General features: G+C 45.0%; 1 protein-coding gene across 3 annotated transcripts; it reads left to right on the top strand.

Moving 5' to 3' along the window:
* The first annotated feature begins 1,584 nt into the window (after window positions 1-1,584).
* Window positions 1,585-24,735, top strand: YME1L1 (YME1 like 1 ATPase). Of its 3 annotated transcripts, none has more exons than XM_077302681.1 (19): window positions 1,585-1,788; window positions 4,412-4,543; window positions 6,707-6,869; window positions 8,110-8,208; window positions 9,119-9,228; window positions 10,271-10,421; window positions 10,526-10,609; window positions 11,621-11,703; window positions 13,275-13,365; window positions 13,768-13,920; window positions 14,612-14,744; window positions 16,289-16,351; window positions 17,351-17,463; window positions 18,128-18,283; window positions 19,136-19,287; window positions 20,717-20,843; window positions 20,950-21,023; window positions 21,894-21,980; window positions 22,897-24,735. In XM_077302681.1, exons 1-19 carry the CDS (start codon window positions 1,756-1,758, stop codon window positions 23,038-23,040), a joined length of 2,148 nt encoding a protein of 715 aa, XP_077158796.1. In that variant the 5' UTR covers window positions 1,585-1,755; the 3' UTR covers window positions 23,041-24,735. The 3 variants fall into 3 exon arrangements, with proteins under 3 accessions (XP_077158796.1, XP_077158795.1, XP_077158797.1); XM_077302680.1 differs by having other exon boundaries at window positions 10,526-10,630; XM_077302682.1 differs by lacking the exon at window positions 1,585-1,788 and adding an exon at window positions 2,300-2,450 and having other exon boundaries at window positions 10,526-10,630.

The raw sequence follows: 24,735 nt of genomic DNA, 5'->3' as shown, positions 1-24,735 counted from the left end.
GAGCCGAGGGCTAGAGCGGCATTGTTGTCTGAGGGAGTGCGCATGCTCGCAAAAGAAATGATGTTGGTTTTATTTTTTATTCGTGTTATATTTGTATACCGCCCTCCCTTTTGGCTCAGGGCGGTTTACATTAGGAACTTTCATATTGCAATACAATCAACATCTTGACTTAGATATATAATAACACCTTTAACAATAGGGATTTTTATCGGATAGCCGTTCATAATTTAAAGGTGTCCGTGGATTCAAGCTGTTGGTCGCCGACGCTGAATCTAGTTGAAAATACGGGTTTCCGCATTTGAGCCAGGAATTCTGTTGCACACTAGTGTGTCTCAGTTTCTAGGCAGAGTCTGGTGGGTCGCCAGGGGTGGTCTGCAGCAGCAGAACAATTTTGATTCTAGTGACACCTTTCATGCCAACAGTTTCCTCCTCAAGGTATAAGCTTTCATGGGCATGAGCACCACATTAGATATGGTGATATGCAATAGCCTCAGCCCATATCACAGATTCAGCTGGATAGCCGTGTTGGTCTGAAGTTGCACAACAAAATCTGAGTCCAATGGCACCTTTAAGACAACAAAGATTTATCCAAGGTATAAATTTTTGCATGCATGCCCTTTCATGCACATGATAAGTCTTTGTTGGTCTTAAAGGTGCCATTGGACTCAGATTTTGTTGTACCATATCATAGAGGCAGAGAGAGGGCGGACAGGGGTTTAATTGCCAGGAAGGTTTAGCTAGAGTTCAGATGCATAATTGATTGGGCAATTAGAGCTGTGATAGGCTTGAGGCAGAGTTAAGGAACCGGTTTCGTTATATCTGAAGAAGTGTGCATGCACACGAAATATTATACATGAAATAAAACTTTGTTAATCTTAAAGGTGCAGCTTGACTCAAACTTTGTTTGGTCTTTACAGACATGTCTGTCGGGCCTCCAGATAGAACTTCTTGAGAGCAGGATTTCCTTTTCTCATGCTTTTGAACCAGGAATGCCAAATGGAGCCAGAAGGAATGAAAAAACACACACACAACAGTCTTGTGGCCTTTGTACGATTAGCAAATTTATGGCATAAGTTTCCGTGAACCGGGCTCCAGCTTACAGTAGTCTGAGGGAGCTTGTGCCAAACAGCCCTCTCATTTGGCAATGCAAATATTTTGCCTTCCTCCTGCCTCTCTTCTCCTTGCAGCTGTCTGGAGGAGAAGGACTACGGGCATCTCTGTGGTTTCTGTTCACACAAACACACGAGGGGTAAATTCTATTAACGGGCTTCGTGGTCGAACTTTCCACTCTACGCGTCCAGCCTGCAAAGTGCGTCTATGCATATTATGTGGGGTGTTTGGGTGCTTCCCTATGGGAGAAACCCCTACAGAGAGAAAACAGGCTAATTTTCTACCTCCCCAACGGCAGACCTAGTTAAAACACGTCTCGCCGCATTCCGGCCACAGAGAGGTTCTGAATTCGTCCTTAGAAGATATTTCCCAGTCCCAGGAATGGTCCAGGGCGGACTGGGACGCCACTGGGTCCTAAGGCGCCTGCGCACAATTGGCGGCGTCCGACTGTCCCGGAAGTAGTGTTGCCGCAGCGCTCGCTTCCGGGGTATCCGTCCGTGGCTGGACTCCGGCTGTGACGGCCTGCAGGAGGCGGCCATTTCGGAGCGTAGGAGCCACGGAGGCCGAGCCCGGAAGGGGTGAGAAGCCGGAGGCGCCGGCCCTGAGCGAGGAGGCGGACGGCCTGCCCGACTGGGAGCGACGGGGATGTTTTCCTTCTCGACCACCGTGCAGCCGCAGGTAGAGGCCCGGGAGGAAGGCGGTTGCTGGGAGCCCCCATTGTTGTACGTCGCCGGCGCCGAGGGAGATCCCGCTGCCCACCGGCGGGGGGATTGGGGAGGATGGGGCCCTCAGCGCTGCCCTCGAGCCACTCTCCAGGGCAGCCACGTCCTCCCGGGGAACTGACCTCTGTGGTCGAGCTGTGATTCCGGGGGATCCCCCGGGCCCACCTGGAGGCTGGCACCCCAGTCCCGAGGGGGCGCAGAGGCCCCGCTCCGAACATCGTGGAAGAGGAAGGGAACGGCTACGGCGGAGGAAGAGGAGGCGGAAAAGGCGATGGGCGGGGAAGCCTTCAAACTGGTTAGGAATATCCGGACCGCCCCACCGGATCAGGCTCTGGGCTGCCCAGCCTTCTCTTCCTAGCCAAGGTCTACTGGATGTCCGTAGTGTCAGGCGGGTCGCCCGCAGTGGAAAAGCGAGATTCGAGGCCAGCAGCACCTTAAAAGCCCAGCAAGGCTACTCGGGTCAGAGATTTCAGGAGTCAAAGCTGCCTTCTCAAGTGACAAAGGGATCCCTGACTCTCCAAGACTTATTACCTGGACGTCTTGTTGGTGTTTAAGGTGCTGCTGGACATCTGGACCTTCAGATGTCCATAGGAAGATCAGGAGCTGGGCATGGAGGAGGTGACAGGCCTTGTGCTATTGGTTGTCCCCTACTATCTTAGGTGTCTACTACCTCGGGGCTTGGGACTTCTGTTTGGGTCATAGGTGCGACTGAGCTTCTTTTCGGTGGATTTGTTTATTTTGTGTATTTTAATCTTGTCCTTCCTATAAGGTACTCCATTTTATCAACACAACAGCCCTGAGAGGTTGTTGGGGTAGCCAGTTTCATAGCAGAGGGGGAGTTTGAGCCTTGATCTTGCATGCTGTAGTCTAGCATAACATTTGAGTCCAGTGGCACCTTTAATACCAAATTATCTGAAGAAGCGTGCATTGGTAATAGCTATCACAGTCTACTTCTGAAATCAATCCTAAATATATGCAGGAGCGCCTACACAGTTGTTTTAATGTGCTGGCATAAATATGGGCATAGTTCATACCTGGATTAATCAAAATTGTTCAATTTGATGTTTCCTACTGGTCCCTTTGAAAACTCTGCCTGACTTTCCCTTCGCACATAGGTTACTCTAGCACCCCCCCTATCCCTCCAATGTATCTAGATATATTCTTTTAAAGAGCCATAGTCCATTGTCTAAAGAGCCACAGTTACAAACCCCTATGTTATTCTCCTTGCCCTGATAGTTCAGGCCAAAGAGCCACTGAATTTGGGCTTTTGCTTCCACCAGTGGTCAGTCTGATGCCTCTGGGAAGCTCAGTATATCTGCTAAGTATCAACAGTCCTGTGCTGTTGTTCATCCTATGAGAGACGGTGCCTGAATATCGATAGGCTGATTCTAGTAATTCTTCTAATCCTTTTTAAACACAGTGTTAAAGAATCAGCCTTTGTTGAAAGTCAGAACTGGAACTGCAAATGCCACGAGCAATCCCCATACTCTCTCCGTTTTTGCATTCAGCAGCTGCCTCATCAGGATCACCATTATAATATTTTAGATCATTGCTGTGCCTCTCTCCTTCCCTGTAATATTTATTTGATTTGGTAGAATTGGTAAAGCATGGTGCTGTCCAATGAGGACATCTCTTGCATCAGAACGGCAGTTCCTTGTAGTGCAGTGAATTATGCAATTGGAAAAGGGGAGAGAATGGGAAAAACAGAAGGGAATACGGAACAGGAAAGAACGTTAACTACTGTAATTAATCTGACCTGTGGGCTTTTTAGTATCAGAAACTTTTGTTTAATGTGGGGTTTTTGAGTTACAGTCAACTCCTTTGAAATATGGTCTTACTTGAAAAATGCTTTGCTGAAGTTTTATGCACACGCCATTTCTTGTGATTGGAGAAATAGCCAAAGCTGGACTGAGAAGCAGCGATTGGTACCTTCTGATACCGTCCAAAAGTTGTTGAAAGGAAACAAGACAGAAAAGCAAATGAAATAATCTTGGGCCCAGGTTTGCTGTAAATGCTGCAAGGCCTAAAGGAGATGCTTCGCATTGTACATGGGAATGTTATTTCCTGACTTCCTAAAGAGGTGTTTAGTATTACATTTTCTTTCTAAGTTTAGGAACTGGCCTGGATCCCTTGGGGGGTTCTGTGGATGGGTGTTCCTCGAGAGTCCACTGTCCCCCAGAAGTAACATTTAAGGGGCACTGGGGGCAGGCAGCAGGTGAAGGGACTTTCCAACTTTAGACATTACTGATGTATCCAAATCACTTGAGTGAAAAAACTTTAGCCTAAATACTTGTTTTAAAAAGAAAGGGGAAAATAAAGATTTGTGGTTAAAGCTTAATTGATTTTCATTGACTCCTCAGTCTTATTTACTGCATATTTCACCGTCTTTATCTCTTAAGAAGATACACACCTATCTTGGCTTGTTAAGTCCAGTAAGTGTTTAAAAACATTTCAAGATTCTTGGAAGGCATCTGTGTTGTTTTGATGTTTGGTTTGTAGGACAGGCAGGATTTTGAGCTCTTGTTTGTATTTTAAAACTGAGGTGTGTTACACCTAATGTTGTCTGTATTTTATACTAGGTCACAGTTCCTCTGAGTCACCTCATCAATGGCTTCCATACACCCAAAACTCCAAAACCATCTTTTGCTACAACATCTACCCAGTGTGTGCAAAGGGATGTGGCGCCTGAACATGACGTACAAAGCAGCGAGGTAATAAGATCTGAGTGGTATAAGATTGATCCATGTGCCTGTAATACCGCATCACCTATATACTATTTCTAAAGCGAACCCCCTATCTGCAGACACCTAAATCTGCTGATGGGGCAGCATTCCTTGAACAGGAATGACCCCTCCCAAGTTTGCAGAAAAATCTGAAATCTTAAAAAAAGAAAAGGTACAGGGATCATTGTTAGAGCTCAGGAGCGCTGCGCTGTGCCTGGTAGGCATAGCATCACCCAGGAGCTGGATATGCCACCAGTGGTGGCACAACTCAGGAGTCACACTCGCAGTAGTGGCACAGCCCCTGAATCATACTGAGCTCAGTGAGAAATTGGGTGGGGATCCCCTGCACCCAAGTATGGTCGGGCAGCTCTTGTAGTTTATATTTGCATGGTGTTTGACTTAAGGTGCATGTAGCAGATGTAGCCTTCTGGAGTTCAAAAGACATCATAAAAGGTCTGCTCAAGCAAAGCCACTTGAGTATTTTATACTGGGTTGTATCACAGCACCCTATGTCATATCCCACACTGTAGAACCCTCAAGGTCAGCTTCTGAAGGGATTACAACAAGAGGGGGAAGGCAACGAGGCTCCTTACTGTGAGCAAAGATCTGCTTGATTTGGCCTATTGCATGGGGACAGTGGAGAAGAATATTTTACATGAAACTATTTTCTCACTCTTAAAAGGACATCATTGCTTTGATGTCTGGCCTTAACAGCAGCACCGAATCCAACAGTTGTCAGCCATGGTGGCAGGGTGAACCTGGCACCAAGTCAAGGAGGGACCTATCTCCCAGCACCAGTTGTGGGAAGTGGGCAGGGTTTGGGGATATTATGTGTGTATGTGCTGCCTTGGATAAGGTGACCAGATTTTAACATTGGTAAAGCGGGACACCATTGACCGGGGGGGGGGGGTCTTGATTAAAAATTTGGTCTATATGGAGCAACAAAAAGTTTCATAGAATGCAAAAATAGTATTGTAATATATATTTTTAAATTTCAACATAAGTACAATTTGCCCAGTGCCCCCAGATGTCCCTCCAAAAGTGGGACAATCTTGGTCAAATTAGCCTTGGAGAGCACATCCTAAGTGCAGCATAAGATCACAGACCCCATCTTCTCCTGAGGTCAGAGCTGGAGATGGTCCTGAATTTGACATGGTACTTTGGAGGCACTTGCCTTTGGGGCTCAGCATGAGACCAGCACATAGAACCAGCACCTCTGGGGCAGCGTTCCAGTAGGGAATTATTTTGAACTGACTAGCTATGCCAGCTCAAAAAATTGCAGATGTCTATGAACAATAGCGATTCCTAGTCAGCTAATATTCATACCAGGGTCCCGAATACCAATTGTGTTTCAGTTTCCTCCCTTCCTTTTGTTTCCATCCAGATGAGCAGCATTCTCTTGAACAACTTTTATATCTTTAGCAAGGATCACACAGTTTAAATAGTTAAGGGGAATGAATTACCATTTTGAGGAGGTATCAGACTTACATTAAATAATTGGGGGTAGGGAAGGAAATTAAAAACCAGCTTGGTGTAGTGGTTAGGAGTGCCAACTTCTAATCTGGCAAGCCGGGTTTGATTCCCCACTCCTCCACATGCAGCCAGCTGGGCTCAGCACAACACTGATAAAGCTGTTCTGACTGAGCAGTAACATCAGGGCTCTCTCAGCCTCACCTCCCTCACAAGGTGTCTGTTGTGGGGAGAGGAAAGGGAAGGCAATTGTAAGCCACTTTCAGTCTCCTGGTAGAGAAAAAGCAGCATATAAGAACCAGCTCTTCTTCTTTTTCGTAATATCAGGGCTCTCTCAGCCTCACCTGCCTCACAGGGTGACTGTTGTGGGGAAGGGAAAGGGAACGCAATTGTAAGCCGCTTTGAGACTTCTTCTGGTAGAGAAAGAGGCATATAAGAACCAACTCTTCTTCAATAATATCTGGAATCTCTCAGCCACACCTACCTCACAAGGTGTCTGTTGTGGGGAGAGGAAAGGGGAGGTGATTGTAAGCCACTTTGAGACTCCTTCAGGTAGGGAAAAACAGCATGGATAAATAACTATTCTTATTCATGTCAGGGACTGTGGCCTAATCCTCCTATTTTAGAACCATGTATTTAAAATCCCAATGTTTTGGACTTTATTTATGTCTCCTCTTACAGCCTGTACTTAATCTGCGAGACCTAGGACTGTCTGACTTGAAAGCCAGCCAACTGGATGAACTGGTAGACAAGCTACTTCCTGGCTATTGTGTAGAAAACAAAGTCTCTTCTCCGTGGCATACCTCATATATATCCGCACAGTCCTTCTTTGAAAATAAGTACGGTACGTCTCAGAAGATTATAGTGGCGTGAGGTGTATCACTTATTGAGTTTCATCTCAAGCAACATAGCCCTGCACATGGAGATACATGAGGGCAGAGTGGACACTTGATCTAGAAAGACGCCTGTTTTCTGCTTTACTTCTATATTTCTATTCCTTACAAGGCCTCTTTAATATCGTCAAGAGCTAGTTTTGCTTCCACAATCCATTAAGCTTTGCTTCCCACCTTCCCACTTTGGGTTTAACTTTATTCACCTCCGAATTACGTTTCGTGGCTAGATTCCATTAGGATTGCTTCAGAAGATAGCTTTAGAAGAGCTCGATTCAAGTCTAGTAGCGCTTTAGAGGCCAACAAGGTTTTGTTGAAGTGTAAGCTTTCGAGAGTCAAAGCTCCCTTTGTCAAACATGACGTTGAATGGAGATCTGAGTCTGTATATCCCAGCCAGAAAGTGGGAGGGATGTGGAAAAGCAGGAACTCAGAGGTACAATACACATTGTGATCAGCTTGATCAGAGCAGAGGGGAAATGCTTTTGTGCCGAAATGGAGCACTGGAATTGATGGAGGTTGGTATCCTCAAATGCAGCAGCATCACTAACTTGAAAAATCAGTACTGGAAGCATCACTCTCTTTGTGGCTATTCGGGGTGCACATTCAGCTCTGTCCAAGCTGGAAAATACCTTACCGGTAATTATTGGATATTAATTCAGCCAGCTATGTGGTGGTGGTGGTGGGGGGGGGGGGCTATTTTCAGCTATTACATTTAGCCAGTCCTGGATACCCCCCCCCCTTTTCAGGATTATCCAGGAAAACAGGATAGCCACAGCTAAGCGGCATTTAAAGAGAGTGATCTCCCTTTAAACACCATTCCAGGTGAAGTTACAGCTTCAAGAACACATTTAAAGGGACCGTGACAACTTTAAGTGCTGGCAGCGACTCATGGGAATTGTAGTCCATGGACATCTGGAGGACCACAGGTTGACTACCCCTGCCTTATATGACCACTACCCAGTGTTTCCTCCAGCACTGGTTTATCTAACCCAGCCCATTCGTCGTGATGTTGCTAAGACTATCAAAATTTAAGTTCTTAAATATGTTTTAAGTGACTGATTTATTTTAAAAAGATGCTTCACCACTTTAGCCGTATGCCAAAATGTAACTCTTAAACAAAATGTATGTGCATGGAATTATGTGGCCTTTAAACTCAGACTTGTAAATGTATTTTTCTTCTTGCTAACTTTCTAGGCTTTGCAGACATATATAGTATTTTGCGCTCATCTTACCCATACAGACAACATCCAAGCCCCCTCCGGAGCATATGCTCTGATCTTCAGCGCTGGCCAGGTAGGATTCCAGAAGCTGCTGCTGCTGCGTACCTGACTGTCTTTTTGGAGGAGGGGACAGGACAGTAACAGGGAAGGAGGCATCACAACATTGCTCATAGCATACCAGCTGTGTGAATGTTGACAGTGCTTTATCATCAGTGTAGTACTACTATACTTATTTATCATATGGCACGTGTGTAATGTAGCCAGGAGATCCTGAGATTGTCTAGCAAGCAGGCAAGAGATGTTTAGAAGTGGTTTGCCATTGCCTGTCACCCATCACAACTCCAGTATTCCTAGGAGATCCCACACACTGCCACACACAGAGATGCATAATAAGAGTACCGGGTTTTCAGTATCTGTTTAAAGAAAATTGATCCATTATGGGTCCATTATGACAGTTAACATTCAGCCTTTGAGACTGCCTGCATTGTTTATTCGCTGACGTAGGAGACCTGTTAGTCATAATATAAGAAGAAAAAAGTCTTTGTTTTGAACATTGTTTTCATTGGAAGAAATCTTTTTGCTATTGCCAACTTGAGACATTTTTCTTCTGCTTAGTTTATTTCTTGAGGCCTGCCCAAGGGCTTGCTTATGTCAAGTGAGATTTTTGACCTATTATTCCTGAACAGTAGAGCTCACGTCTCCCCTCCTTCCAGGGCTATATCAAAAACTCCTTTGAAATCTCTCTTCATTCAAAAGGGGTGGCTGTCCCCAGAGAAAGCCATTGTTCAAGAAACAAGCCTAAGTCCCTCTTGGGATGGCAGAACTTGTTGCATGACTTTGAGGTCCTGCTGCATCTGTATTTTAGTTTTTAAATTTTGAAATGTGTAATCCAAGGAGAACCTATAGAATATATTTTCCTGGGGGGGGGAAATGTTTTCTTGGAAGAATCATGCTTTCTTATGTTTTTTTTTTTCCCCTTAAAGTTTTTGTTCAGTCTCGGGGCTTTAAGACTCTGAAATCAAGAGCAAGACGCCTGCAGTCCACATCGCAGCGATTAACTGAAACAGAAAATGTAGCTCCCTCGTTTTTTAAGGCAAGACTTAAGATTTTCACAATCTCGTGACACTTCTTTTGAGAACTGCTTTAGAAATTATCCTCCATATACCTGAAAAACTTTAGAACAGTGAAATTAATCTGTGATCTGTGGGGTATGCGGTCTGAATGCAGATAAGTCAGATAAAATTGGATGAATGTGAGAACTCTGTGGGGAAAACATTTGACTGTTAAGATTGTTTCTGCTTGGGATATTGGGCACATTGGTTTCTTTGTTGTTCCAGATTCCTTTCTCCCACTGCAGGGCTCTGCTTTTCCTTCTATGCTGTGTTGCTGAGGGTCTCCCCTTCCCTGGGAGCAGCATTTCATGATTAGTAGATTGTAGTGGAAGAGCAGAAAGTTCCCTTCAGCTAGACAAAAGCTGTTTCAGTTGGCAGATGAGCTATGTACAGTATGGATAAGTTTGCAGGAGGGATGAAGAGAAGTCCCTTTGAACGATTGACACTGTGGTTTCCGACAACTACAGTGAAAATTACAAGCATTAGTTGAAAGATTAATGGTAATGACAGGGGAAGGGAATGGCAAACCACCCTGTATTGAGTGTGCCAAGAAAACGCTAGAGGGTGTCACCCCAAGGCTCAGACATGACCTGGTGCTTGCACCGGGGATACATTTACCTTTACCGTACTATAATCCAAAGGTAACCTTATCAATTAAAGTGTTCTAGGGGATCCTGGAAAATTAATGTTCCATCAGTTAATTGAAGTGCAACTATTAGACAGTGGTCAGTCTGAAGGTTTTGATATTTCATCTATGTCAAAAGTTTGTTTGCTGCATAAAGGATACTTAAAGATTTCACACCGATGCTTTTAGCTATGATCCTTATGTCTGAGTCAAGTAATTCTGTATCAAAGCTAACCTGCAGCAACTGAAATTTGTGAAGTTTGATTTAAATTGGGGAGCATAAAGGAAGTCCATTCAAGATAAAGAACTTTCAGACAAGAATTATTTTATTTGATTGGTACAGATTATGTATTTAAAAAAAATAACGCAGCTTCTTTCTCCACTTGTTATATGCTTAGGCTCTCCTACTGAGAGATAGAGGTACTGATGTTGAAAGTTTAGAGAACCTGAGGAAAACAAAAAATATACCTGAAGCTCATCAAGATTCCTTCAAAATCGGGTTTGCTGAGGGCTTTTTGAAAGCATACACACTCACACAACGTACAACTGGTCAGTTCACTTGCTTGAAACTTCTCCCTGCTGTGGTTTTAAAATTTCTGGGAATTTTACATCTTTCCAGATAGCTTAACCTGAATTTTTTTTTTCTTCAACAGATTCCTTAAGGCGAACCCGGCTCTGTCTCATAATTTTTATACTGCTTAGTATTTATGGTTTAGGAAAATACCCATTCTTATCTGGTAAAAGCTCTTCTTATACTGGTTTGTTAACTTTTCATTCTCTTTGAATCTTTCACTTTTTCTTTGTACAATAGTGCTTCCATATCACAGGTCTGGTCCTTTTAAGTTCAGGCTAACATTGCAAGTTAAATAAACCTGACAAGATCGTAGTCTCTTGTCTCCAACAACTTTGGAAATGTGTCTCTAAAGGCAATTCTGTTTCTAAAGCTTATTTCTTTTCTCTGAAAACCACAGGAATAGGGCAGAATATATCTGTATGAAATACATTATAGCTCAGAGTATCTCATGCAGGGCACCTGTTCACATTTTTTCCCCAGGTCAACTGAAGACTTTTTGAAAGTTGGGGAGTTCTGCCATCTGCTTTTTACTGTGTATGGCAAAACTTGTGGAGCTGGTATTTTATAAATAAATCTTCTAACTTAATTTTTTGTTATGATCAGCCCAGTAAGTTTTTACATTGCTTCCGGGGGCTTTGCTAAAATCTTCGCAAAGATTTCCATAAAGGGAAATCCAGAGGATTCTCTCATTGTAATGTCTGGGTGCATAAGTGGTGTGTGCCAAGGGAGACCACGAAGTAGTTGAGATAGAACGTCAACATGCCGTTTTATAGATTTCAATTCTGGAAAAAGCAAACATTTGATTATCAATATTACTTTGCTTAGGGCAGTGGTTCTCAATCTTGGGGTTGGGACTCAAATTGGGGTCGCCTGGTCCCTTCCTCGGGGATGCCAAGTTGCCTGCAGTGGAGGTGGGTGGTGGCAGCGGCAGGTGGAGGTGGTCACAGGTGGCAGCCTACGGAGGCAGTGGAGCCATGGCAATGGCCACCTCCACAGCACCTCAATTGTTGTGTGCACGCACGCCGCACATGCATGCGCATGCCGTGCACACTGCTGCCGAAGGTAAGGTTGCAAACCGCTAGCTTAGGGGGGGAAAGGGAGGCTGAACACAAAATACGTTGTGTTCTGTGGCTTTAGTGAATTAATTCCTTTGCCTGTTTCCATTGGCCCACAGTGCGTTTTCGCGCATCTTCTGGCCTTGATGCTGAAGTGGACCCCACTCAGATGAAAAATGTCACCTTTGAACATGTCAAAGGGGTAAGGTCAAATACTTTTATATCAAATACTTTTATATAATATATATATGAAATACTTTTATATTTATTAGTGTGTAATCGCCTTTAGACATGCGTTCATTCTCTGTAATGGCTTTCTAGTGAATTTTTGTTGCCGAGCATACTTTATTTGCTTTCATAAGCCACTGTTAGATGCAAGTTGATCTGTGTCTGCTGCGGTTCTGGACTTGTGTTTTGGAAACGGCGGCCCTTCCATCGCGCGGCTAATGGCTTTGGGATGAATGGGACACCTAAGGAAAACCAATCTAGTATCTCATACAAAGACAGGCTCTCACTTTTGTGTGCTTTAAGTGATAAAGTGGCTCTCCAGACTGTAGTGATGGTTTCATAATTAGTATTGTCAGGCTCTTAAAAACCATTATCATTATCCTTCTCAATATCATTACCGTTGCCATTTCTCTGTGTGTGTGTGTGTGCATGCAATATTTGTATTTTGAACACACTGAAAATATGAAGCTGCCTTAAGCTGAATCCGACTATCAATCCATCCAGAGTCAGTATTGTTTACTCAGACTGGCAGCAGCTGTCCAGGGCTTCAGGCAGCAGTCTTTCAGTTTGTAATCCAGGCAGAGGATCATTTAGAGCAGTGGTCCCCAACTCTTTTATCACCGGGGGGGGGGGTACTCCTTTACCGAGGGATGTTGCCTATGCCGGCTGAGCCCCTGCTCCACTTGCTTTCCCACCGGCATCCCTGACCTCTCGCCACCCGCTGGGAGGCACTGCCAGCATCAGCTGGCTGCCGAGGGGGAACCCCAGCCATGGCAGCTGCTGGAGAGCACCAAAGGTGAGCCGGCGGCAGAGTGGCAGGGCAGCCCCTGAGGCAGCAGCCGGGGAGGAGGACGAGGAGCAGCCGTGGCCCGGTACCAACTGATCCATGGACCGGTACCGGTCTCAGGAACGGGGGTTGGGGACCACTGATTTAGAGGGTGTTGAGATTAGTACCAGTTCCTAGGTGCAGCACTGACCAGCAACTAGGCATTGTCTCTAGAGGGGGAGAGAGAAAAGCTAGCTGAGTCCCCCTGCAGGTTGTGGATGATGTGACCTGAGGAACCCAGGCAGCATAAAGAACTAGAAACAAGGTTGTAAAAGCATCAGGCAGCCCGGCCAGATTCACCGCAGATATAATTCACCTCCTAGTCCTGTCTGAAAAAGACTGCCTTACATTGCCCACAGAAGAGAGCCATGGTAGTAGGTCTTCTTGCATTTCCTGGCAATCCAGGGAGCCAGAATGGCTGGTGTAGAGCAAGGCCAGGTGAGTGCCAATGGATTTTGAGGCAGCTGGGTAGCCAGTGAAGCTGCTTCAGGGTGGGGTTAATCTCCTGCCACCCCTGGGCTGTTGCTGACAGATGTGCACCTACATTCTTTACCAGTTGAAGTTTCTGAATTGTTTTCAAGGGCAGCTTGACATGCGGTGCATAGCCATCCTCTGGCCTTGAAGCTACAGAAGCATGGGGTACCCAGTGATTCTTCTCCCGCTCTCCCCCGCCCCATTTATTATAAATACTAAATCTCTTTTCATTTGTTTGAATACAGGTTGAAGAAGCTAAGCAAGAGTTGCAAGAAGTAGTAGAATTCTTGAAAAACCCTCAGAAATTCACTGTGCTAGGAGGTAAACTTCCTAAAGGTAAGTTTGACCCTCTGATTATTGGCCCCCCTTTAATGAAACAGCAACCATGTTCTATGGAACAACTCATGTGTTTAAATTGACCCCACCCCTTCTCTTATGTTCAGAACAATGTTCTAGCTCATTACGATTGAAAGTAATCTATTTAAATTAAAATTACTTTTAATACAGTGCGGTTGATTTTTTCATTCTTGCTAAGCTGTGTCCCTATGTCAGCCATAGTGCTGCATGTACCCTGTCTTTATGGACTTATTGTCTGGCTGAAGTCTAAACTGAAGTAGTATTTAGTACTGGGTAATGAGATATTCTGTTAGGAAGGCACAAGACTCAGGATGCATGCGGAGCATTATAGGCCATTGAGGATGTGCTTCCTCATATGCTTTGGTGCCATTCTTTTGCCAGGTATCCTTTTGGTGGGGCCCCCTGGTACTGGGAAAACACTGCTTGCCAGAGCTGTGGCCGGCGAAGCCGACGTGCCGTTCTATTATGCCTCTGGCTCTGAGTTTGATGAGATGTTTGTTGGTGTGGGAGCCAGCCGAATCAGAAATCTGTTCAGTAAGTACATCTCAGTTTCCTCTTTAACGCTGAGCCACGTTACATGCTAAGTTCCTGTTGAAGTGTAGGAATCCTGAATCCCAGAAGTTGACCTGTACTCATGTATACACTCTCAGCACAGAATTATATGCTAGCGAAGAGTGGTGAGCCTAGGGATATGCCATAGGAGGTGGTCTCTAAAAAGTCAAAAAAAAATTTTACATATTGGTTAGAGCCATAATCTACAGATCCCACTCAGCTACACTTTAGTTCAGACTTTGTATATAGAGTGTATTGTTATAATTCTGATCACTGAAGAAGACCCAGTAGGGTCAAAACGCGTTTGGTCTTATGTGCAGTTAGTTCTGTACAGTTTTTATGTAGTTTTTATGTAGTTTTTATCCTGCACCACAATAAATAATTGCTGTTTTTATAATATTTTATTGTACAGCTCAACTTCTGAGTTCCCACAAGCTAAAAAATACAGCCAGTTCCAGCAAACCACAGTTTGCCTCCAATTCGAAGATCTCCCCACCCAGTAGACTTTTTTTTTTTGGAGCTAAAGATCAGTGAAGCAATTACTTGCGAGAGCAAGGTTCTAACGGGGAAAAGTGAAGTTCATGGTGACATTCAGGAACTTGCATTGAAAAGGGGGGAAGAAAAACAAAATCTTATATAGTGCGTGAATCATTCATTTATGTTGCCTTTTTAGAGGAAGCCAAAGGAAACGCACCCTGTGTTATATTCATCGATGAGCTAGATTCTGTTGGTGGTAAAAGAATAGAGTCTCCGATGCACCCCTACTCACGGCAGACCATAAATCAACTCCTTGCTGAAATGGATGGGTAAATATTTACTATTTCGGGGGGGACGGGGGGGGAATCTTTCAGTTATATTGGAATGCCAGCACATCAGGGGAATGTGACATTGCCACATGTTCTTATAAAACTTGAAAATCATTGACATATTTCTGCTCACAAGCACTAGGAGAGCATTGGCAGGCTCCAGATTATAGAAATGTTAAGTGTGGGGGTTTCTTGAGTAAAATCATTGAATCCCAAAGCAGGAGAGATTGGGGACCGAGTTTGAAGTGCAGGAACAGATGTTTTAGCTGTCTGAAGTGTGAACTACAACACTTATACCCAATCCACGTATATTTCCTGCAAGGCTAGGTTGCTAAGCCTCATGACTCCTGTCAACTGCCGCATGGCCATCCCTCAGCCAAGACTAGCCAGTATCCCATTCACTTGCAGATCATGTCTAGCTCCTTAGCCAGGAGTTTCCAGTCTGCCCTGTTTTCCCAGATTGTACATCATTGGCAAATGTTCCAGAGATGTTGGGACACAGCACACGAACTGGGATTGGCTTGGTACACCTTGCACGATGGTTGGGGTGATGATCCGAGTGGTTGTTTCATTCCGGCTGTTGACCAAGCTGTTATCCTTCAGACCTCTGTTTAGTTGTAGCCATGTGCCTTATTGTCGCTGTTAGCGGTCAAGTGTTTTTTCACATAGCTAACTTATGGAAGTCATTTCAGTTTAGATGGCTCTGAAAGGAAGTTTTGCACAGCCCAAAATACCATTTTCTCTCTTGCCCCAGAGGGACGGACCAGATCCAGTGGGATGAAATTAATTCAAAAGGTTACAGTGTCAGCAGTAGGGTTGGGAGTGTCCTGCATAGTGCAAGGAGTTGAACTAGATGACCCAGGAGGTCCCTGTGAAAACCCTTAGCTAATGGCCTGAATGTGAGGAAGGGCCGATGCTTCCATGCAGATTTTATGGAAGGGTCTGTCTGGCCACGATAGGAAGAGGCTTTTGGATTTAGACTGTAGTTCTGTTCATGGATCTTTTTGAAGTTCTGTCTGGCTTTTCTGTAAACTTGGCTGCAGACAAATGTAGGATCTGCCCTTTCAAAACCTTGTTCAGGTGCCCTATAAAATGGTTGCAGTGAATGTTGTAGCTCTGATTGGAGTTGTTGGGCTGCACATGATTTAAGAAAAACAAGCAGAGGACTTGGGAGGGGGGAGGGACCACATTCTTCCTGCAGCCACCATTCCCGGTCATTCCACTTTCCTTCTTCCCGTCCCCTTCTCAGCTCCTGCAACCTCTCCCCTTTCCCTGCTCCCTTCTCTTTCTTTTCCTGCCCTCATCTTCAGCCTTCTGTGGTTTCCTTCCTGCTTATCTATTCTCTGGTCCCCATCAGCTGACACACTAACTAGGGCACAGGAGCCTGCTGTTTTGGGACTGGCTTCCAACCTGAAAAAAAGGTCACAGAGAGTTTTGCTCCAGTTTTTCCAGAAACGTAGGAGTTCCTCTAGGTTTGCAGAGACATCTCCTAGGCCCACTATGTGGACTTTAATATTAACTGATATTCTCTCCTCTTTCTATAGCTTTAAGCCTAATGAAGGAGTCATTATTATTGGTGCAACAAACTTCCCTGAAGCTTTAGATAAGTATGTGCGTGAAACTAACTTAGCATGTTAAACTTTGTGCTTGCATGATGCTGCAAGTACAGACCACCAATGGGAGTAATGTACACGAGTAATTAAAACAGTGGTTCTCAACCTGGGGGTTGGGACCCCTTTGGGGGTCAAACGGCCCTTTCACAGGGGTCGTGGCAGGGCAAGCTGCTTGGCCGGGGGGGGGCACCATCTACACAACAGCCTTGCAGGGTAGATCGAGCTAGAGCTTTTGTCTGTCTGGAGCAGTGGAAAAGACTGAGATCGGCATGGTGGGACAAGAGGCAGAGCTGAAATGAGAAACCCCGGGAAAAAAACAATTTATATACAGTCATGAACAATGGATCTTCACACCATTGGTCCGTTTCGGTTTAATTTCTGTGAAAGAACACTTGCATCATTTTATGGTCGGGGGTCACCCCAACATGAGGAACTGTATTCAAGGGTCGTGGCATTAGGAAGGTTGAGAACCACTGAATTAAAAGGACTTGTTATATCTTATTCATATTTCATCATTTCTGAGGATAGCATTAAAAACAAACTAGCTAGGTATCTTTAGCAGGGACAGCAGCATAAGATGCAAGTTATAGCAAGACTTTTCTCTGGGGTACCACTGCAAGAAATACATTTCTGTAAGATTTCTGTAATTCGGGCTGTTCGAAGGAATGTTTGGGGACCATTTATCGGGGTAAAGGTAAAAGTATCCCCTGTGCAAGCACCGGGTCATGTCTGACCATTGGGGTGATGCCCTCTAGTGTTTTCATGGCAGACTCAATACGGGGTGGTTTGCCAGTGCCTTCCCCAGTCATTACCGTTTACCCCCCAGCAAGCTGGGTACTCAGAGCTTAGGAATAAATCAGGTGTTATATATTTTTTCAAACTTAGCTTTTTTAATAATGAAAAGCCACTTCATTGAAATGCAATTTTTAAATAATATTTTTTTCCAGTTTATTGTTTAACATCTCACAGAGTCTTTTTCCCTCCCCACCCTAGTGCTTTAATACGTCCTGGGCGCTTTGACATGCAGGTGACAGTTCCCCGGCCTGACGTTAGAGGCCGGACAGAAATTCTGAAATGGTATCTCAACAAAATAAAGTATGACCAGTGTAAGTACATAAATATTGATAACGTTAAAAGTTTGAAATAAACAGGACATTTGTTTGTCATGTTGGCTGTGTCATGCACACACCTTTAGCAACTGAAGTCAGAATTCTGTCATCCGTGGGGCACTCCCCCTTGCTTAAAAACAGTCCTTTGTTGGATTTTGGTTAATGCTGTATGATGTGCAGATTCATAAGAATATCGTGTGAGATGCAGGGCACTGCATCCATCTACTCATAGGATGGACCTTTTTTCTGCTGCAAACACCCTTTCTGGGGGTCAGGAGAGCCTCAAGGATGACGTTAGGGGGCAGGGATTGCAAATGGCAGAGAGGAATCCAAGGAAATGGCTAATATCTCCCCCAATTTATTATTATATTTATATTTGCCTTACTGAAATCAAATTGTCACGTTCAACTCTTAAATTCTCGTTTTTATCTCACAATCAATTTTACTAGTTCAAAGCAGCAAAAAAGAAAATTGCTTGCTATCCCCATAAAGTTATTCTTCTACTAACAGTCCCAAATCTGTTGTATTTATACCTGTTTTGCAGGTTGCAATGTTTATAATTATAAGACTCTTCACTTTCTAAATTGATCGTGCCCTCTAATCTAGGAGAATTTTTATTCAGGATGCATAATCCTTATGTTTTGTGTTCTTATTCACTCAGCCATTGAACCAGAAATTATTGCAAGAGGTACTGTAGGGTTTTCTGGCGCGGAACTGGAAAACCTTGTGAACCAAGCTGCATTAAAAGCCGCAGTTGATGGGAAGGATATGGTGACTATGAAGGAGCTGGAATTCTCAAAGGACAAAATTCTTATGGGTAGGCTTCTCCCCCCAATCCTGCCCCGGAGAAATTAGATGAACTCATAATTATGATAAAGTGAATAGTTACCTGTTTTTATTAGCAAGATCAGGGGTAGTCAACCTGTGATCCTCCAGATGTCCATGGACTACAATTCCCATGAGCCCCTGCCAGCGTTTGCTGGCAGAGGCTCATGGGAAATTGTAGTCCATGGACATCTGGAGGACCACAGGTTGACTACCCCTGAGCAATATGATGGCCCTTGGAACTGGCACTCTGGGAGGGACTGCGTTTAAATTACTTTCAGGTACAAGTTTTTTCTCAAGTGTCTCTCCCTAAGGAAAGAACCAGTGAAGCTAGCAGATAGTGTTGCTGCAGCTGTGCGTAATAATTTAGGAGCCTTGCGCTTTAAAAACTGTGGGTATGGACTTAATGTGACCACACATCTGCCCCTGTTGTAAATGGTCTGGTAGAATCTGCGTTGGAAAGCTGCATTGCAGAGTTAATGAGCATGGTCATGCAGTCATATTTGGATCTAGAGAAGATGACGAAGAGTTTTTTTTTTTTATACCCTGCTTTTTACTACCCGAAAGTATCTCAAAACGGCTTACCATCGCCTTCCCTTCCTCTCTCCACAACAGACACCTTGTGAGGTAGGTGAGTCTGAGACAGCCATGTCTGTGACTGGCCCAAGGTCACCCAGCTAGTTGCATATGGAGGAGTGGGGAATCAAACCCAGCTCTCCAGACTCGAGGCTGCCACTCTTAACCTCTGCACCACATTGGCTCCAGGAATAGTAGACTCCTTGTGATTCCTCACTAAACTAACTTTTCCCTTTCAGTAAATATTATTGTTTCTCTTTGATTTCAGGCCCAGAGCGCAGAAGTGTAGAAATAGACGATAAAAATAAGACCATCACAGCCTATCATGAATCTGGCCATGCCATTATTGCATATTACACGAAGGACGCGATGCCTATCAACAAAGCAACGATTATGCCGCGAGGACCAACACTCGGACATGTGAGAGAAGACCTCATTTTGCGTAGCCTTGAATTACATGAATGGTTTGCGTTGGTGGAAGTTTCTTAAGAACAAAATGTCCTGCAATATACTTCCATGCTATATCATCCTTATGACGAGACTAGATTCAAAGCCTGTTTGTGAGAACAGGCTTTGAAAGCCCCCCCCCCCCCCATGTGTTTCTAGGCCCGAGGGGAAGGCCTCCGTCTTTACTCACGGTGTCCTGCCGCTTCCCCATGGCTTTCTGGCCTGTCCTGATGAGGGCCTAGAAGCCTTTCTGGCCTGTGCTGGTGAGGGCCTAGATTGTGCCCTCACCCGATTGGCTAGGACTGCTGTCTGTCCTGGTGAGGGGCCCCGCCCACTCTCCGCCCACTCAGCCCTTAGCCAAATATGAATACAGCAAAAGCTGTATAAAGATATGTAAGGTAGTTTCATGTTAACTGGCATTAAAGATGCTTGGATCACATCCATGATTGGGAACCCCTTCTGGTGCGCCTTAGGGTTGCCGTGACTATGACTGGATGGGGATATTTTCAAGCCTAGTTGGCTGTGGAGGTATAGATTGCATTTGTTTACCGAAGAGCTAAGAAAGGCGAGAGTTTTTAAACAAAAATTTCATGCGGTCCTTGCTGTGAAAGCCCTTTCTGCGACTGGCAGTTATTGTATTGTTTAACGGTCTTAAATAAGTTCAGACTTAACGTCCTCCAGAAATCAGGATACATGCATAACCCTTTAAAACTGGGAGCGGGGATGTAAAAATAACCCATCTGTGCCTACACACACGTGACGTGTGTAGAGATGCCGTTTGTTTCCCCAGACTTGGCCTTAATAGTCTGTGACCTGGTTCCGGGGTAGTACAATCACAGATAGGAGAAGGAGGAAGAAGGCCAGCCAGGCAGCCAGCAGTTGCCGTTCACCTATTGGCTCACCAGGGAACGAGAGTAGCTCTGAGGGCCAGTTTGGTGTAGTGGTTAGGAGTGCGGACTTCTAATCTGGCATGCCGGGTTCGAATCTGCGCTCCACCCATGCAGCCAGCTGGGTGACCTTGGACTCACCATGGCACTGATAAAGCTGTTCTGACTGAGCAGTGATATCAGGGCTCTCTCAGCATCACCCACCCCACAGGGTGTCTGTTGTGGGGAGAGGAAAGGGAAGGCGACTGTAAGTCACTTTGAGCGGCATATAAGAACCAACTCTTCTTCTTCTGTGCCAGGTGAATGGCATACTGCAGCTTCCATAGCCATGCGATCAAAATCCTCCAATAGAGCTTTAATTTGCTTCCACGTTGCCAGTATCCAAACACTTATTTATTCTTTATTATGCCAGGAGTTCTAACGGAGAGGCACAAAGGGGATGAGTACACAGCAAAGGACTTGAAGCAGCCAGTTGTGTGGATTTTAACCTCTGCTTACATTCTGTTGTGTTCCAGGTGTCTCTGCTACCAGAGAATGATCGATGGAGTGAAACTAGATCCCAGCTGCTTGCACAGATGGATGTCAGTATGGGCGGAAGAGTGGCAGAAGAGCTCATATTCGGAGGGGATCACATCACAACAGGTCAGTAGAAGTGGTATGGGAATCGATCCTGCATCTATGTATAACTGTCCTCCAAATTAAATGTATTGATTTGTTCCCCCATCTCTCCCTCCTCCTCTTCTTCCAGGGGCTTCCAGTGATTTTGACAATGCAACTCAAATAGCGAAGCTCATGGTGACTAAGTTTGGAATGAGCGAGAAGGTAAAAACCTCATTTGAGTTTCAGAGGGCTGCCCTCTCCGAGTTGGATCCTGTGCGTCTGTTCGGCTAGTCTGCATGCCACGTTAAAGAGCTCTTCCGCCAGGCGTTTGGTTGAGGCCGGGCTAGGAAGAACTACTCCCTCCCTGCTGGGACACACCTTGCCGCTGCGCTCTGAAGAATTGACTGATGGTTATGGGGGTCGGGGGTGGGATTGTCTAGTGCAGGGGGAGTCAAACCGCGGCCCTCCAGAGGTCCGTGGACTACAGTTGTAGTTCATGGACCTCTGAGGGCCGCAGTTCTGACTACCCTTGGTCTGGTGGGTTCTCCTGTTGTGTGTTTTTATTGTTTTGTGGGGTTTTAGATTCATGTAAACCGCCATGAGCCAGTTGTTCTGGGAGTGGCAGTCAAAAAAAATTGAAAATAAATAAATAAAAGGTTGTGGGGAGAGGAATGGGAAGGCGATTGTAAGCCGCTTTGAGCCTCCTTCGGGTAGGGAAAAGCAGCATATAAGAACCAACTCTTCTTCTTCTTCTAAGTTGGCCCAAAGCACAAGGGAATTTGGTGCAGATTAGCTGAAGCCCTCACTTGGGTTCTCCGTTACAAATGATGGATTTGTTTCCTGTGTGTGTGTCCCCCTTAGTCTTTAAGGTGTTATTTGCCCCCTGCTCTTTTCTAAGGCTCCATCCAGTCAGGCTTCATACAGCAGGGGGCGCTTTTGCCTTCCTTGGCAGTCCACTTCCTCCTCTCCAGCAGTCATTTAGAATGCTTGGGTTTCTTTATGTTGCACTCAAATGGGTTAAAAATGTTATGTAGGTTCAGGAAGGGATGGTGGTTTGTGGATTAAAAAAAAAAATCTTCCTTCTTTTGTTAGCTTGGAGTCATGACTTATACAGATACCGGAAAACTTAGTCCTGAAACCCAATCTGCAATTGAACAGGAGATAAGACTACTCTTAAAGGTAAGAAAGGTAGTGGAGATCATTCAGTGAGATAGTCATTTGCTGGATTTGTCCTGCTTTGTCTGTCCAAGGCTTCCTTATGCTTCTGTAGTGAGCCATATGGGTGTAGAACAATGCGGAATCTTGTAGCACTTCGACCGCAAATGAAAAGTTTTTTGTGAGTCCTGGCCCAGTTCACAAGGTGCTACAAAACTTTCTGCCACAGTAGTAAAGTCTTTAGGGCTTTAAATGCCATGAGACTCTTGATTGGCTGCAGCCGAGAAGACGCAGGTACTAAATTTGTCCACATGGAATACAAGCTACTTCTAACAGATCCTTTGCCTTGTTTGGTACATTAGACTTCTTTAAGCCTTTCTTATACAGTGCTGTAAGCCGGTGGTCCACAACCACCGGGCTGCGGCCTGGTGTCAGGCCACAAAGGCCCTGGCACTGGGCCGTGGCTCCCTCTCCCCGCTCCCTCCCCCCACAATAAGAAACTTACCAGGCCGCAAGCTTGCAACCTGGCAAGCTTCTTACTGTGGGGGGGGGAGGGAAGCATGGCCGCGCACGCGCATTGCGCATGCGCGGCCGAAAACGCGCAATCGCGGCACTTTAGCGCAATCGCCCTCCATTCTGACGCCGGTCCCCAGCCTGAAAAAGGTTGGGGACCACTCCTGTAAGCAAGTTGGGTTCCCCCCTCCTCCCCCCATATCCACAATCTTGCTCTTTATTTTTCTTCCCTCTCTCTTTTTTTGTAAGTGACGTCTGGAAGCACCTGGCATGGGTTTCTGTGAACTGTGTCTGAACCTATATGGGGATAAAAAATTTAAGGGATGTCTTGTAAATGTTACGGGGTGGTGGTGAATAATTGAAAAAGACACTCCTAACGATTCTCAGGTTAATTGTCAATTCCTGTTCGTACCCCCTTCTGTCATAGGAATCCTACGAACGGGCAAAGAATATCTTGAAGACCCACGCGAGAGAACACAAGTATTTGGCAGAAGCGTTACTGACTTATGAGACTTTGGACGCCAAAGAAATTCAGATTGTTCTAGAGGGGAAGAAACTTGAAGTGAGATGATGAACCCTTGTTGCAGATTCTTAATCGACTGCTCGCACGAACGCGGTGGTCATCTTATGCAGTGTAGCTTTCTCTTCCTGCTGATGCGTGCGTGGTGGTGATCACATTTCTTAAGGAATAAAACACTTGTCTTGTGAGCTTTTGTTACACATTATGCGTTTTTTTGGGTTTTTTGGTATCTTTTCCGTAGAAGGAGATGTCAGGAGCAATTGAAGTTCCCCCGATATTGACATACAATCTCAGGGCTGAATCCTGCATGCTTGGAAACGTCAAATGCTGAATCTGAATAGTATGTCCTTAACATATCTTCCGTGGCTCTCCCGTGGATTTGGAGGCATTAGGGCCCGGCATGCTTAGCCTTGTGCCAGCTTCAGGCACCTTGAAATTATGGGATTTACAAGTTCCAGTCAGCCGTTTATAGAGCTCCCGTTGTAAAAATGAGACAGTGGCGTATTATGCAATGAGTCTAGTGCAGGGGTAGTCAACCTGTGGTCCTCCAGATGTTCATGGACGACAATTCCCATGAGCCCCTGTCAGCATGCTGGCAGGGGCTCATGGGAATTGTCGTCCATGAACATCTGGAGGACCACAGGTTGACTATCCCTGGTCTAGTGGATCATACACATTACAGAAAAATGGGGGGCATCCTTGAAATAAAGCTCCACTTTTCCCGTTTGCCTTCATACGTGAGCTGAGGTGTTGGAGTGGGTGAGCAGAGGGGTAATAAAATCCATGTGTTGGATGCTTTGTGTCCTTTGAAGACAGTCTTACAGAGATGCTTCCTGTAAGCATGGGATGCAATTGAAGGGTTTGTGCAGTAGTTTGAGAGCTTTGGCAAGCTTTCCTGTGGTGGGGCAAGTATTGATCAGTCCAAGAGTGCTTTAAACTAGAATTTATTTATTTTTCCCTGTTGGTCACATTCCCTGCTTCGAGTTACAGTGTCGTTTTTGTTCTTGACATCTTCAGGCCTCTTTAGTCAACAATGGGCATTTCCCAAGTTCTTTAAGGAAACTCAAGTTCAGTCCAGTAGCGTTAGAAGTAGGGAGTAGTCAGCTGCTGGCAAGACTTCTAGTAATTTGGATTCAGAGGGGCCTTTTTGTTGGCTAGAGAGCAACTTTGGATCCAAGACACTGTTTTGTGGGAAGGCCGGCAGCCGATGGCTTGATCTTTGCCATTGAGAAATACCCAAGACCCTGCCCTTCCCATTCTAGGAAGACTTAATGACAGCTTTGTGCCAATGAATAGGTGATGGGGAAAGAAAGTCGGTAGTGAATTCTGATGAAAACTAGGGCTAACATAACCATTTGCTTAAATACAATTGGTGGCGCAGTAATTTTTAGGCTGGTAAGGGATTTCATTTCCACAAAACCAGTAGCTCAATGCAGCTTCTCTTGCTTTTCCCACTCCCAACTTAGTAACCTATGAAAGGACCTCAAGACAATTGCTTTATGCAGAAGACCAGCTGTTAGGCTGACTCATGACAGCCCATACTCTTTTTTTGTCGTAAAAGATGCACAACCGCAGAATGCTTGGCATCTTTTCTTCCCCGTTCGTTTTAAAATAAAGGTTTGTTTTAATTATACCGGCTTCCTCTGTAAATTGCTTTAAAGTGTAATTCAGGTTTCCCTCGTATGTAAATTGAGGTGTATAAAAACATATCTTAAACTTGTAAATAAATTTCAAAGTTAAGCAAAA

Source organism: Paroedura picta, chromosome 11, assembly GCF_049243985.1.
Source record: "Paroedura picta isolate Pp20150507F chromosome 11, Ppicta_v3.0, whole genome shotgun sequence".
NCBI lineage: Eukaryota > Metazoa > Chordata > Lepidosauria > Squamata > Gekkonidae > Paroedura > Paroedura picta.
Note: the sequence above shows the minus strand (reverse complement) of the source record. Positions and strands in the feature narration are given on the sequence as shown.

Bases quoted from the DNA above. Each gene is read 5' to 3' on its own strand.
- YME1L1 (XM_077302680.1), top strand. From the start codon at position 1,756: ATGTTTTCCTTCTCGACCACCGTGCAGCCGCAG. The intron at 1,789-4,411 runs GTAGAGGCCCGG...ATTTTATACTAG, and splicing joins CGACCACCGTGCAGCCGCAG to GTCACAGTTCCTCTGAGTCA. The intron at 13,921-14,611 runs GTAAGTACATCT...TTGCCTTTTTAG, and splicing joins CCGAATCAGAAATCTGTTCA to AGGAAGCCAAAGGAAACGCA.